The following is a 14475-nucleotide window of genomic DNA, read 5'->3' as shown; positions in this document are numbered from 1 at the left end:
ACATCTCTGAATCAGGCCAAATGTTTATATTGTGAATTGTCTACTTTGGTGAAAACCATTCTTCTATACAATCAGCATAATTCCTTGGTGTCTGGAAAGATCAGTCCTTACATACATAATTTCCAATGACGAGCAATTATACTTTTGAGATACCCCTATGACATTACCATACTTAACAGACAGATAGACATCTCTATATCCATGGCTCCATATAAAATAGATATCACTAGTTGTACATCACTTTCAGAAATACCTGTTCCTATTTAGACTCTCAGTCTACCTATTGGTAACCTCAGCAGCCACCACCTAATGAGGTCAGTGATGCTCCAGTTGCTAGAGCAAAACGCAGAAATTGTACTTTGTACCAACCCTGCCCATACTTCAAAGGAATTCTAGCCACCAATCAGCAGCAAGCTCTCTCCTTCCTTCGCATGAGCAGGCATGGGAAACAGAAAGCATGCTTGTTATTGATGGGTTTCCAGTGTTCGCGAAAATGCACTATAGTGCGTATTTTACCCGATATTTGGTACCCGGGACTCACTTTTTCAGAATGGGCGAGTCCCCGGGGACGCACTGCACTGGGATTGGCTACAGGTTAAATGATGCCTCCCTTGCCCACCTGCACAGATGACTATAAAAGGGGAGGAGGAGACATCACAGCCAATCCCAGTGCAGCGCATCCAGGGGAAATCACACAGCCCCAAACCAAACCCCCCTCCAACTTTGGAACAGCACTGCAGACGTACATGTGCAAAGTAACTCAAAGTCCCTGTCTGCGGCGGCGCTAGAATAGCTGCTGGCGGGCAGGGAGCTATTGGGAACGGGGGCAGGGTGTGTGCTCACACTGCACAGTGCTGCATGGCCGGGATTGCCTGCCGCAGAGAGACAGATGAGGTACGGGTACCAGATGAGAGGTGGGACCTGGGCTGTGTGCGGGGTAAATGGAGGGCATCAGTGGGGGCTGTGACGTCCGGCCCTTGGCACTCTGTTAATCTTACTCCCGGTGCAGTCACCCTGTGTGCCGAGTAGTGTGCTGTGCGCTGCTGCTGTACCCAGAGATCTGCATGGATATTGTGATAATAGTGCAGTCTGCCTTATGCTCCTCTTATGTACAGACACCTAAATCTAGTCCAGTTGTTGCTGACACAATGTGTTCTGTTCAGCAGCTGGCAGTATACCAGGGTATGTCATTTTGCCTGGGGATCAGTACGATTTACCGGCGAACAGGATGCTTGCTGTCAATATCTCGACAGCAGCATCCCGCACGCCAGAATGCGGCAGTGGTGCGAGCGTAAAGAGTCCCCTTGCGGGCTCGCCACGCTACGGACTAGGTGGCTCGCTGCACTAACCACAGGATCTATTTCCACTCTATGGGTGTCATGGACACCCACGAGTGGGAATAGCCCTGCTGAGCCGGAAATCCAGCAGGCGGCATTGCCAGCTGTTGGGACTCCGGCGTCCGTATCCTGACCGCCGGCAAATTGCATCCCTTTCACATGTCTCCAACTATGAATCCTTAATAATCCCATATAAATGGGGCAGAGGTGTTCATAATACCTCCTTATTAATCAGATATACATGGGATCCGGTGAAGATGCCAGCTGTTGGGATCCCAGCAGCCAAATCCTGACGCCGGAATCCCGACACCCATCAGAATGCAGACACCGGGAATCTCAAAAATGTCAGGACACCGCTGGAATCCCGACAGCCGGCATTTCGACTGAGTATAGGAGGAGTGTTAGGTTTAGGGCCTGGAGTTGAGGGGTGGGAGTTTTTAGGTTTAGGTGGCACCCCGGGAGGTTAGGGTTAGGCTGCGGTGAGGGGGTTTAGGGTTAGGTACCACCGGGGGAAGGTTAGGTTTAGACACCAAGGGGGAAGGGTTATGTTTAGGCTGTGGGAAAATAAGAATTTACTTACCGATAATTCTATTTCTCGTAGTCCGTAGTGGATGCTGGGACTTCCGTAAGGACCATGGGGAATAGCGGCTCCGCAGGAGACTGGGCACAAAGTAAAAGCTTTAGGACTAGCTGGTGTGCACTGGCTCCTCCCCCTATGACCCTCCTCCAAGCCTCAGTTAGGATACTGTGCCCGGACGAGCGTACACAATAAGGAAGGATTTTGAATCCCGGGTAAGACTCATACCAGCCACACCAATCACACCGTACAACCTGTGATCTGAACCCAGTTAACAGTATGATAAAACTTAGGAGCCTCTAAAAAGATGGCTCACAACAATAAACAACCCGATTTTTTGTATCAATAACTATATACAAGTATTGCAGACAATCCGCACTTGGGATGGGCGCCCAGCATCCACTACGGATTACGAGAAATAGAATTATCGGTAAGTAAATTCTTATTTTCTCCGACGTCCTAGTGGATGCCGCCCAAGATGAGCCCACTTTCCTTGTGGAATGGGCTTTAACAGATTTTGGCTGTGGCAGTCCTGCCACAGAATGTGCAAGCTGAATTGTACTACAAATCCAACGAGCAATCGTCTGCTTAGAAGCAGGAGCACCCAGCTTGTTGGGTGCATACAGGATAAACAGCGAGTCAGATTTTCTGACTCCAGCCGTCCTGGAAACATATTTTCAGGGCCCTGACTACGTCCAGTAACTTGGAGTCCTCCAAGTCCCTAGTAGCCGCAGGTACCACAATAGGTTGGTTCATGTGAAACGCTGAAACCACCTTAGGGAGAAATTGAGGACGAGTCCTCAATTCTGCCCTGTCTGAATGAAAAATTAGGTAAGGGCTTTTATATGATAAAGCCGCCAATTCTGAGACACGCCTGGCTGAAGCCAGGGCTAACAGCATTACCACTTTCCATGTGAGATATTTCAAGTCCACAGTGGTGAGTGGTTCAAACCAATGTGATTTTAGGAACCCTAAAACTACATTGAGATCCCAAGGTGCCACTGGTGGCACAAAAGGAGGCTGTATATGCAGTACCCCCTTGACAAACGTCTGAACTTCAGGCACTGAAGCCAGTTCTTTCTGGAAGAAGATCGACAGGGCCGAAATTTGAACCTTAATGGATCCTAATTTTAGGCCCATAGATAGTCCTGCTTGCAGGAAATGTAAGAAACGACCCAGTTGAAATTCCTCTGTGGGGGCCTTCTTGGCCTCACACCACGCAACATATTTTCGCCAAATGCGGTGATAATGTTTCGCGGTTACATCCTTCCTGGCTTTGATCAGGGTAGGGATGACTTCATCTGGAATGCCTTTTTCCATCAGGATCCGGCGTTCAACCGCCATGCCGTCAAACGCAGCCGCGGTAAGTCTTGGAACAGACAAGGTCCCTGCTGGAGCAGGTCCTTTCTTAGAGGTAGAGGCCACGGATCCTCCGTGAGCATCTCTTTCAGTTCCGGGTACCAAGTTCTTCTTGGCCAATCCGGAGCCACGAGTATAGTTCTTACTCCTCTCTTTCTTATGATTCTCAGTACCTTTGGTATGAGAGGCAGAGGAGGGAACACATACACCGACTGGTACACCCACGGTGTTACCAGTCTGCTGAGGAAGTCTGCTTCCCAGTTGTCCACTCCCGGAATGAACACTGCTGACAGTGCTACCACATGATTTTCCGCCCAGCGGAGAATCCTTGCAGCTTCTGCCATTGCCCTCCTGCTTCTTGTGCCGCCCTGTCTGTTGACGTGGGCGACTGCCGTGATGTTGTCCGATTTGATCAATACCGACTGACCCTGAAGCAGAGGCCTTGCTTGACTTAGGGCATTGTAAATGGCCCTTAGTTCAGGGATATTTATGTGAAGAGACGTTTCCATGCTTGACCACAAGCCCTGGAAATTTCTTCCCTGTGTGACTGCTCCCCAGCCTCTCAGGCTGGCATCCGTGGTCACCAGCATCCAATCCTGAATGTCGAATCTGCGGCCCTCTAGAAGATGAGCCCTCTGTAACCACCACAGGAGAGACACCCTTGTCCTTGGAGATTGGGTAATCCGCTGATGCATCTGAAGATGCGATCCGGACCATTTGTCCAGCAGATCCCACTGAAACGTTCTTGCATGGAATCTTCCGAATGGAATCGCTTCGTAAGAAGCCACCATTTTTCCCAGGACTCTCGTGCATCAATGCCTGGCCTGGTTTTAGGAGGTTCCTGACTAGCTCGGATAACTCCCTGGCCTTCTCCTCCGGGAGAAACACCTTTTTCTGGACTGTGTCCAGAATCATCCCCAGGAACAGTAGACGTGTTGTTGGAATCAGCTGTGATTTTGGGATATTTAGAATCCACCCGTGCTGACGTAACACTACCTGAGACAGTGCTACTCCGAACTCTGTTCCCTGGACCTTGCCCTTATCAGGAGATCGTCCAAGTAAGGGATAATTAAGACGCCTTTTCTTCGAAGAAGAATCATCATTTCGGCCATTACCTTGGTAAAGACCCAGGGTGCCGTGGACAATCCAAACGGCAGCGTCTGAAACTGATAATGACAGTCTTGTACCACAAACCTGAGGTACCCTTGGTGAGAAGGGAAGATTGGGACATGGAGATAAGCATCTTTGATGTCCAGAGATACCATATAGTCCCCTTCTTCCAGATTCGCTATCACTGCTCTGAGTGATTCCATCTTGAACTTGAACCTTTTTATGTAAGTGTTCAAGGATTTTAGATTTAAAATTGGTCTCACCGAGCCGTCCGGCTTCGGTACCACAAACAGCGTGGAATAATACCCCTTTCCCTGTAGTAGGAGGGATAACTTGATTATCACCTGCTGGGAATACAGCTTGTGAATAGCTTCCAATACTGCCTCCCTGTCGGAGGGAGACGTTGGTAGAGCAGACTTCAGGAATCTTCGAGGGGGAGACGTCTCGAATTCCAATTTGTACCCCTGTGATACTACCTGCAGGATCCAGGGGTCCACTTGCGAGTGAGCCCACTGCGCGTTGAAATTTTTGAGACGGGCCCCCACCGTGCCTGAGTCTGCTTGTAAAGCCCCAGCGTCATGCTGAAGACTTGGCAGAAGAGGGGGAGGGCTTCTGCTCCTGGGAAGAGGCTGCCTGGTGCAGTCTTTTTCCTCTTCCTCTGCCCCGGGGCAGAAATGAGTGGCCTTTTGCCCGCTTGTTCTTATGGGAACGAAAGGACTGAGTTTGAAAAGACGGTGTCTTTTTCTGCTGAGAGGTGACCTGGGGTAAAAAAGGTGGAATTTCCAGCCGTTGCCGTGGCCACCAGGTCTGATAGACCGACCCCAAATAACTCCTCCCCTTTATACGGCAATACTTCCATATGTCGTTTGGAATCCGCATCACCTGACCACTGTCGCGTCCATAACGCCCTTCTGGCAGAAATGGACATCGCACTCACTCTTGATGCCAGGGTGCAAATATCCCTCTGTGCATCACGCATATATAGTAATGCATCCTTTAAATGCTCTATAGTTAATAATATATTGTCCCTATCCAGGGTATCAATATTTTCAGTCAGGGAATCCGACCAAGCCACTCCAGCGCTGCACATCCAGGCTGAGGCGATTGCTGGTCGCAGTATAACACCAGTATGTGTGTATATACCTTTTAGGATATTTTCCAGCCTTCTATCAGCTGGTTCCTTGAGGGCGGCCGTATCAGGAGACGGTAACGCCACTTGTTTTGATAAGCGTGTGAGCGCCTTATCTACCCTAGGGGGTGTTTCCCAACGTGCCCTAACCTCTGGCGGGAAAGGGTATAGTGCCAATAATTTGTTAGAAATCAGCAGTTTTTTATCGGGGGAAACCCACGCCTTATCACACACCTCATTTAATTCATCTGATTCAGGAAAAACTACTGGTAGTTTTTTCACACCCCACATAATACCCTTTTTTGTGGTACTTGTAGTGTCAGAAATGTTCAATGCCTCCTTCATCGCCGTGATCATATAACGTGTGGCCCTACTGGACATTACGTTAGTCTCCTCACCGTCGACACTGGATTCAGTATCCGTGTCTGGGTCTGTGTCGACCATCTGAGGTAACGGGCGTTTTAGCGCCCCTGACGGTGTCTGAGACGCCTGAATAGGCACTAACTGATTTGCCGGCTGTCTCATGTCGTCAACAGTTTTTTGCAAAGTGCTGACATTGTCACGTAATTCTTTAAATACAACCATCCAGTCAGGTGTCGACTCCCTAGGGGGTGACATCACTAACACAGGCAATTGCTCTGCTTCCACATCATTTTCCTCCTCATACATGTCAACACAATCGTACCGACACCCAGCACACACACAGGGAATGCTCTGACAGAGGATAGGACCCCACTAGCCCTTTGGGGAGACAGAGGGAGAGTTTGCCAGCACACACCAGAGCGCTATATATATTCAGGGATAACCTTATATAAAAGTGTTACTCCCTTTATAGCTGCTGTATTATAGATTAGCTGCCAATAGTGCCCCCCTCTCTTGTTTTACCCTGTTTCTGTAGTGTAGTCTGCAGGGGAGAGTCAGGGAGCCGCCCTTCCAGCGGAGCTGTGAAAGAAAATGGCGCTTGTGTGCTGAGGAGAAAGGCTCCGCCCCCTTCACGGCGGCCTTTTCTCCCGCTTTTTTCTGGAAAACTGGCAGGGGTTAAATGCATCCATATAGCCCAGGAGCTATATGTGATGCATTTCTTTAGCCACATAAGGTTTTTATCAAGTTTTATTGCGTCTCAGGGCGCTCCCCCCCAGCGCCCTGCACCCTCAGTGACCGGAGTGTGAAGTGTGCTGAGAGCAATGGCGCACAGCTGCAGTGCTGTGCGCTACCTTATCTGAAGACAGGAACGTCTTCTGCCGCCGTTTCTCCGGACCTCTTCGCTCTTCTGGCTCTGTAAGGGGGCCGGCGGCGCGGCTCCGGGACCCATCCAGGCTGAACCTGTGATCGTCCCTCTGGAGCTAATGTCCAGTAGCCAAGAAGCCCAATCCACTCTGCACGCAGGTGAGTTCGCTTCTTCTCCCCTTAGTCCCGCGCTGCAGTGAGCCTGTTGCCAGCAGGACTCACTGAAAATAAAAAACCTAAGTATACTTTTACTTCTAAGCAGCTCAGGAGAGCCACCTAGATTGCACCCTTCTCGGCCGGGCACAAAATCTTAACTGAGGCTTGGAGGAGGGTCATAGGGGGAGGAGCCAGTGCACACCAGCTAGTCCTAAAGCTTTTACTTTGTGCCCAGTCTCCTGCGGAGCCGCTATTCCCCATGGTCCTTACGGAAGTCCCAGCATCCACTAGGACGTCAGAGAAAGGGGGATTAGGTTTAGGCAACAAGGGGTGGGGGTTAGGGTTCAGCACCAAATGGGGAGGCTAGTGTAAGGCTGCAGTAAGGGAGGGTTAAGGGGTAGGCGAGAACCAACCTCTCAGGATTTCAGTTGTTGGGATGCTGGCATTGGTATACTGTACGCCGGCATCCCGACCGCCAGTAAATTATACCCAACCCAGGAGCACCTATATTACACACACTAATGTATCTGCCTGCCTCTAGCACCTTCCTTGCCCATCAGCACTATCTCAACTGCTGTCTGCACTTACCCCCAGCACTGTTTGCCCTTACCCACAGCTCAACCTAACTTCTCCTGGCCTCTATGCCATCTCTAATCAAATTCTCCCTACCTCTCCCCCCATAATGTGTTATGGGACCCTGAAACAACTGAATGGGACCCAAATTTAAGGTAATGGGTCCCTGGGACCCACAATTTTTTTTGCTTACCGCGGGGCAGGAGAGGTACTGTGTATCTAGAGCATGGGTCTTCAACCAGCGGCCATCCAGCTGCTGTGGAACTACACATCCCAGCATGTCCTGCCACAGTTTTGCTATTAAGGCATGCTAAAACGGAGACAGGGCATACTGGGATGCATAGTTCCACAGCAGCTGGAGGGCCACAGGTTGAAGATCGATGAACTAGAGGATGATTGACAGCCGTGACACAGACCTGCCTGAATAAGGCTATATATGGAGCTACTGTAATATAGGTTATTATGGATAGACAGGAAGAGTTATTTCCTGAAAAAGGGGGAGAAGAAACAGTGATGCAGACAATCTCATATTAATACACCATTAGCCCAAAACATTACAGCATTCTACTCCTGTACCTCTCAGTGTTGTCTGAATAAGAAATAGATACTGACCTGCACCTCCACCATCCAATCCACTAGGATGGCTCTCATCTCCTTGCTAATATCATTCTGAACCTCCATGTAATTTGGAAGCAGAAACTTTTCCTATAAAAAAAAGAACACAAAAAGATATAACAAAATGTGACCAGCATCTAAACCGTGTGTCGTGTGTTACTGTATTATAAATGGTGTATTCAATGGTCATACGTGTCTGCTACAAACATGGAGTCCTGCTATAACACACCTCTCTGTCACGCATGTAGGTGAAGATATCCAAAGCATACTCAGAGCTTGCAAATGGGTCTCCCAGGGAGTCCTTATCAATATCCTCAACATCAGGTGGCAATACCTGTAAATGCATCATACAGCAGGTTTAGACATGGCTGACACTCGCCACATGATGGCATTGCAGATACAGCTGGACCGTCCACACGTTGGTAGAGACACACTAATAATACCTGTTCCACAAACGTTTCCACCTTGGGTTTAGATTCAACTTCTTCATTGCTCGACTTTTCTTCTTTCACCACTACAAGGACAGACTCTGTGGTTCCAAGTTTTCTATGATTTCTAGAAGAAAGTAAATTGTATCACATAATGATAACATGCAGATTATCTCTACTTTACCAATTTGTATATGCTACCATCTTTTGGTACGATGCAGAGTAAAAAGAGAGCAACGTTTAATTTATCAATCTTTAGCAGAGTATACACTGGAGTGATATCGCAACTATTTGCCGTTTTGGAACAACAAACAGTCTCACGGCTAGGGTGTACGGATGGTTTGCGCACTCCCATGCAACGTCGTCCAGATGATTTGGTATGCAATCTGGTGTATGCCACTGAAGGACAGAATGATATATTGTTCGTCCTTCATGAAATAGTGTGTACCGGCAATCAGGCTCAAGGGAAATTGTCACTTAAATCAGCCACTCCAGTGTGACTTAAAACTAATTTTCTATCATTACCATAGAAAAAGGAATGCTGTAATTAAAAAACGAGTTTTATGGTAAGAACTTACCTTTGTTAAAACGCTTTCTGCGAGGTACACTGGGCTCCACAAGGATAGACATAGGGGTGTAGAGTAGGATCTTGATCCAAAGCACCAACAGGCTCAAAAGCTGACCTTCTTCCCAAGATGCATAGCGCCGCCTCCTATATCACCCGGCTCCGTGCACAGGAGCTCAGTTTTGTTAACCAGCCCAATGCAGTAGCAAGTAAAAGAGACAACAACTGCTAGTTGCCACAAACACTACACTCATACGACAGGAGAAGTGTCAGCGGCTAATGCCATACCAACCCAAAGAAGCTAAGTTAGTCAGGGTGGGCGCCTTGTGGAGCCCAGTGTACCTCGCAGAAAGAGTTTTAACAAAGGTAAGTGCTTACCATAAAACTCGTTTTCTGCTGCGGGGTACACTGGGCTCCACAAGGATAGACATAGGGGATGTCCTAAAGTAGTTCCTTATGGGAGGGGACGCACTGTAGCGGGCACAAGAACCCTGCGTCCAAAAGAAGCATACTGGGAAGTGGCAGTATCGAAGGCATAGAACCTTATGAACGTGTTCACAGAGGACCACGTAGCCGCCTTGCACAATTGTTCAAGGGTCTCACCCCGTTAGGCCGCCCAAGAAGGTCCAACAGACCGAGTAGAATGGGCCTTAATGTGATCAGGAGCAGAGACCAGCCTTCACATAAGCATGTGCAATCACCATTCTAATCAATCTGGCCAGAGTTTGCTTGTGAGTAGGCCAGCCCCGTTTGTGAAACCCAAACACAACAAAAAGAGAATCAGATTTCCTAATAGGAGCAGTTCTCTTCACAGATACGGAGAGCCCGTACCACATCCAAAGACCGCTCTTTGTGAGAGATCAGGAGAAACAAGTGCCAGAACTACAATCTCCTGATTAAGGTGGAATGAAGAAACCACCTTAGGTAGATAGCCGGGACGAGTCCTAAGAACCGCCCGGTCACGTTGAAATATCAGATATGGGTAACTACAGGACAAGGCACCCAAATCAGACAGTCTTCTAGCTAAAGCAATAGCCAGCAGTAACACCACCTTAAGGGAAAGCCACTTAAGGTCAGCTGAACCAAGAGGTTCAAACGGAGACTCTTGTAACGCCCCCAAAACCACCGACAAGTACCAAGTAGTCACAGGCGGGACATAGGGAGGTTGGATACGCAACACGCCCTGAGTAAAGGTATGCACATCAGGTAAGGTCGCAATTTCTCTGGTAAGGACGCAATTTTTCTCTGAAACCACACCGACAAGGCAGATATTTGAACCTTGAGGGAGGCCAGACGCAGGCCTAAGTCCAGGCCCTGCTGAAGAAAAGCCAACAACTTGGCTATACTAAATTTGGAAGCATCATAATCGTTAGATGCGCACCAAAAAAAAGTAAGAATGCCAGACCCTATAGTAAATCCGAGCAGAAGCCGGTTTCTGGGCCTGCAACATAGTTTGAATGACCGCCTCAGAAAACCCTTTAGCCCTTAAGACGGAAGCTTCAAAAGCCAAGCCGTCAAAGACAGCCGGGCTAGGTCCTGGTAGGCACAGGGGCCCTGAACGAGGAGGTCTGGGCGTTGTGGAAGTAAAATTGGACGCTCTGACGATGGGCCTTGCAGGTCTGAGAACCAGTGCCGTCTGGGCCACGCTGGAGCTATGAGAAGCAGAATTCCTTTTTCTTGCTTGAACTTCCGAATTACCCTGGGCAGGAGTGACACCGGAGGGAACACGTACGGCAGCCGAAACCTCCACGGTACCGCCAGCGCATCCACGAATGCTGCTTGAGGATCCCTTGTCCTTGCTCCGAAGACCGGAACCTTGTGATTGTGTCGAGACGCCATCAGATCTACGTCTGGAAGCCCACACCTTTCCACTAGGAGTTGAAACACTTCTGGATGGAGGCCCCACTCGCCGGCATGCACGTCCTGACGACTGAGAAAGTCCGCTTCCCAATTCAGGACTCCCGGAATGAATATTGCCGATATGGCGTTCTGCCCACTGTAGAATCCGTGAGACTTCCTTCATTGCTAGGCGGCTTCGAGTGCCGCCTTGATGATTTATGTAAGCCACTGTGGTGGCGTTGTCAGACTGTACTTGAACAGGACGGTTCTGAATTAAATGCTGGGCTAGGTTCAAGGCATTGAAGACCGTCCGCAACTCCAGAGTATTGATCGAGAGGAGGGACTCCTCCTTGGCCCACCGCCCCTGAAGGGAGTGTTGCTCCAGCACCGCGCCCCAACCTCTTAGACTGGCATCTGTCGTCAACAGGACCCAGTTGGATATCCAGAAGGGACGGCCCCTGCACAATTGTTGGTCCCGGAGCCACCAAAGCAGCGACAGACGGACCTCCTGAGTCAATGAGATCATTTGAGACCTGATCCGATGAGGCAGGCCGTCCCATTTGGCTAGAATCAGCCTCTGGAGAGGGCGAGAGCGAAATTGAGCGTACTCCACCATGTCGAACACTGAAGTTTCAGGACAGGACTTTCTCCTGAGACAGGAACAACTGCTGGTTGTGAGTGTCCAATAGTGCTCCCAGATGCACCATGCTCTGAGCAGGGATCAGGGATGACTTCTTCCAGTTGATGAGCCACCCGTGGTCTTGCAGAAACCGGACTGTCACATCTAGATGACGCAGGAGAAGTTCTGGGGAATTTGCCAGGATTAACAAGTCGTCCAAATACGGCAGTATCCTGACCCATTGACGGCGGAGTACCACCGTCATCACTTTTGTAAAGACTCGGAGGTAACGCCCGAAACTGGTAATGGCCGTTGCCAATCGCAAATCTCAGGTATTGCAGACGACACTGCTATAGGAATATGCAGGTAAGCATCCTGTATATCCAGGGAGACCCCAGGTTCCAAGGCCAGAACTATAGAGCGAAGGGTTTCCATACGGAACTTGGAAACCTTCACAAACCTGTTCAATGCCTTAAGGTTGAGAATGGGCCGGGAGGACCCATTCGGTTTCGGGACTAGAAACAGCGGAGAATAGTACCCCCGGCCCCTCTGCGCAAGAGGCACCTGTACTAAGACTCCTGTATCCAGGAGGGTCTGTACCACCGAATGTAGAGTGTTTGCTTTTGTCTTGTCCGACGGGACATCTGTCTGGCAAAATCGATGAGGGTTCGGTTTTTGAAGGCTATGGCGTAACCTCGTGTGACGACTTCCCGTACCCAGGCATCTGAAGTGGTCTTCAACCATTCCCGAGTATACCCTAGAAGCCGGCCCCCCACCCTGGGATCCACCCAGAGGGAGGCCACCCCGTCATGCAGCAGGCTTATCCGTCTTGGAAGCTGGCTGATGGGCCGCCCAGGCTCTTTTGGGCTTAGGCTTACCAGGTTTGGAAGTGCGGGCCTGCTTGTTGTACGCCTGACCTTTTGCTTTACCTGAAGGACGAAAGGAAGTAACTTTAGCCTTCGACACAGAAGGAGCATTACTTGGCAGACAGGCAGTTTTGGCAGTAGCCAAGTCAGCCAATATCTTATTTAAATCCTCCCCAAACAGAATATCTCCCTTAAAAGGGAGTACCTCCAGGGTTTTTCTAGAGTCCAGATCCACAGACCAGGATCTCAGCCACAATATCCGGCGAGCCAGGACTGACGTAGTAGAGGCCTTGGCTGCCAGGATACCAGCATCAGAAGCCGCCTCTTTAATACAACGAGAAGCTGTGACAATATAAGACAAGCATTGTCTAGCATGGTCAGAGGAGATTTCAGCATCTAACTCCAAGGCCCATGCTTCAATGGCCTCTACAGCCCAAGTAGCTGCAATAGTGGGCCTTTGTGCAGCACCCGTGAGGGTGTAAATCGCTTTCAGACAACCCTCCACACGTTTATCCGTTAGCTCTTTTAGAGACGCGACGGTGGAGACCGGTAGAGCTGAGGAAACAACCATCCTAGCCACATGAGAGTCCACTGGAGGAGGCGTTTCCCAATTCTTAAGACAGCTCCTGCGCTGGGGGGGGGGGGGGGGGGGGGGGGGAATAGCGAGCCAGCATCTTCTTTTGAGGCACAAACTTCGTACCCGGGTTTTCCCAGGGTTCCTGACGTATATCAATTAGGTGGTCAGAGTGAGGTAAAACTTGTTTGATCACCTTCTGACGCTTGAACCCATCTGGTTTCTTAGGAGGAACGGATGGCTCGGGATCATCCGTAAACTGTAAAATCATCTTAATAGCCTCCCAAAGATCAGGAACAGCCACATGTGAACCACCCTCCCCATCAGCCGTATCGGAGTCAGAACCTGTGGGGTCAGTGTAAGTGCCGTCTTCATCCGACGAGGTGTCAGTGACAGCAGTGGATTGTGAGGAGACAAGCGCTCGCTTAGAGGACCACTTGGACGTAGACGAGCGCCGGTCAGACTTTTTAGTAGTCAGGGACTGGTTCAACTTCTTTATTTGAGCAGATAAATCGTCCGCCCACGGCGGGTTAGCTGCAGGGACCACAAACGGTTGTACCGGCATTGGGGATCCCATAGGGGGTGTTAGTTTATGAACTAGCGTATGCAGAAGCGTGGAAAAAGCGGGCCACGGCGGGTCATTATTTGCCCCCGCTGCCACCGTCCCACTGGGGGGCAAGGAGCCCCCAGAACCAGAGCCTACAGCTGCTATATTCTCCTCATAGGTATCTGCGGCTTCAGCAACTCCGGCAGTGTGTTCAGCCCAGAACGGTTACCCTCAGAAGCAGACATGATATAACTTGCAGTATCCGGTAACAGTACAATTTGTCAGCAGCACAATACCTCTAGCCCAAACCCCTGCGCAGTGTAGTCAGCACTAGCAGAGATAAAGGAGAGATATGGTGACTAAATCCAGAGAAAAAAATAAGAATTTACTCACCGGTAATTCCATTTCTCGTAGTCCGTAGTGGATGCTGGGGACTCCGTAAGGACCATGGGGAATAGACGGGCTCCGCAGGAGACTGGGCACTCTAAAGAAAGATTCAGGACTATCTGGTGTGCACTGGCTCCTCCCCCTATGACCCTCCTCCAAGCCTCAGTTAGTAACTGTGCCCGGAAGAGCTGACACAATAAGGAAGGATTTTTGAATCCCGGGTAAGACTCATACCAGCCACACCAATCACACCATATAACTCGTGATAGGAACCCCGGTTAACAGTATGATAACAATGGAGCCTCTGAACAGATGGCTCGCAATAACAACCCGATTATAGTAACAATAACTATTTACAAGTATTGCAGACAATCCGCACTTGGGATGGGCGCCCAGCATCCACTACGGACTACGAGAAATAGAATTACCGGTGAGTAAATTCTTATTTTCTCTGACGTCCTAGTGGATGCTGGGGACTCCGTAAGGACCATGGGGATTATACCAAAGCTCCCAAACGGGCGGGAGAGTGCGGATGACTCTGCAGCACCGAATGAGCAAACTCAAGGT

The 14475-nt window shown here is 49.7% G+C and overlaps 1 protein-coding gene across 3 annotated transcripts in view; it reads right to left on the bottom strand.

The window, feature by feature from the left end:
• Positions 1–14475, bottom strand: part of CCNB3 (cyclin B3) — a 106944-nt gene that overhangs the window by 38537 nt on the left and 53932 nt on the right. For all 3 annotated transcript variants that reach the window (XM_063936890.1, XM_063936889.1, XM_063936891.1), the window contains 3 exons: positions 8527–8638; positions 8313–8417; positions 8081–8173 (listed from right to left, as the gene is read on the bottom strand). In XM_063936890.1, the coding sequence (XP_063792960.1) occupies positions 8081–8173; positions 8313–8417; positions 8527–8638 (310 nt within the window). The remainder of the gene's footprint in view (positions 1–8080; positions 8174–8312; positions 8418–8526; positions 8639–14475) is intronic.

This window comes from Pseudophryne corroboree, chromosome 8, assembly GCF_028390025.1.
Source record: "Pseudophryne corroboree isolate aPseCor3 chromosome 8, aPseCor3.hap2, whole genome shotgun sequence".
Taxonomy (NCBI): domain Eukaryota; kingdom Metazoa; phylum Chordata; class Amphibia; order Anura; family Myobatrachidae; genus Pseudophryne; species Pseudophryne corroboree.
Note: the sequence above shows the minus strand (reverse complement) of the source record. Positions and strands in the feature narration are given on the sequence as shown.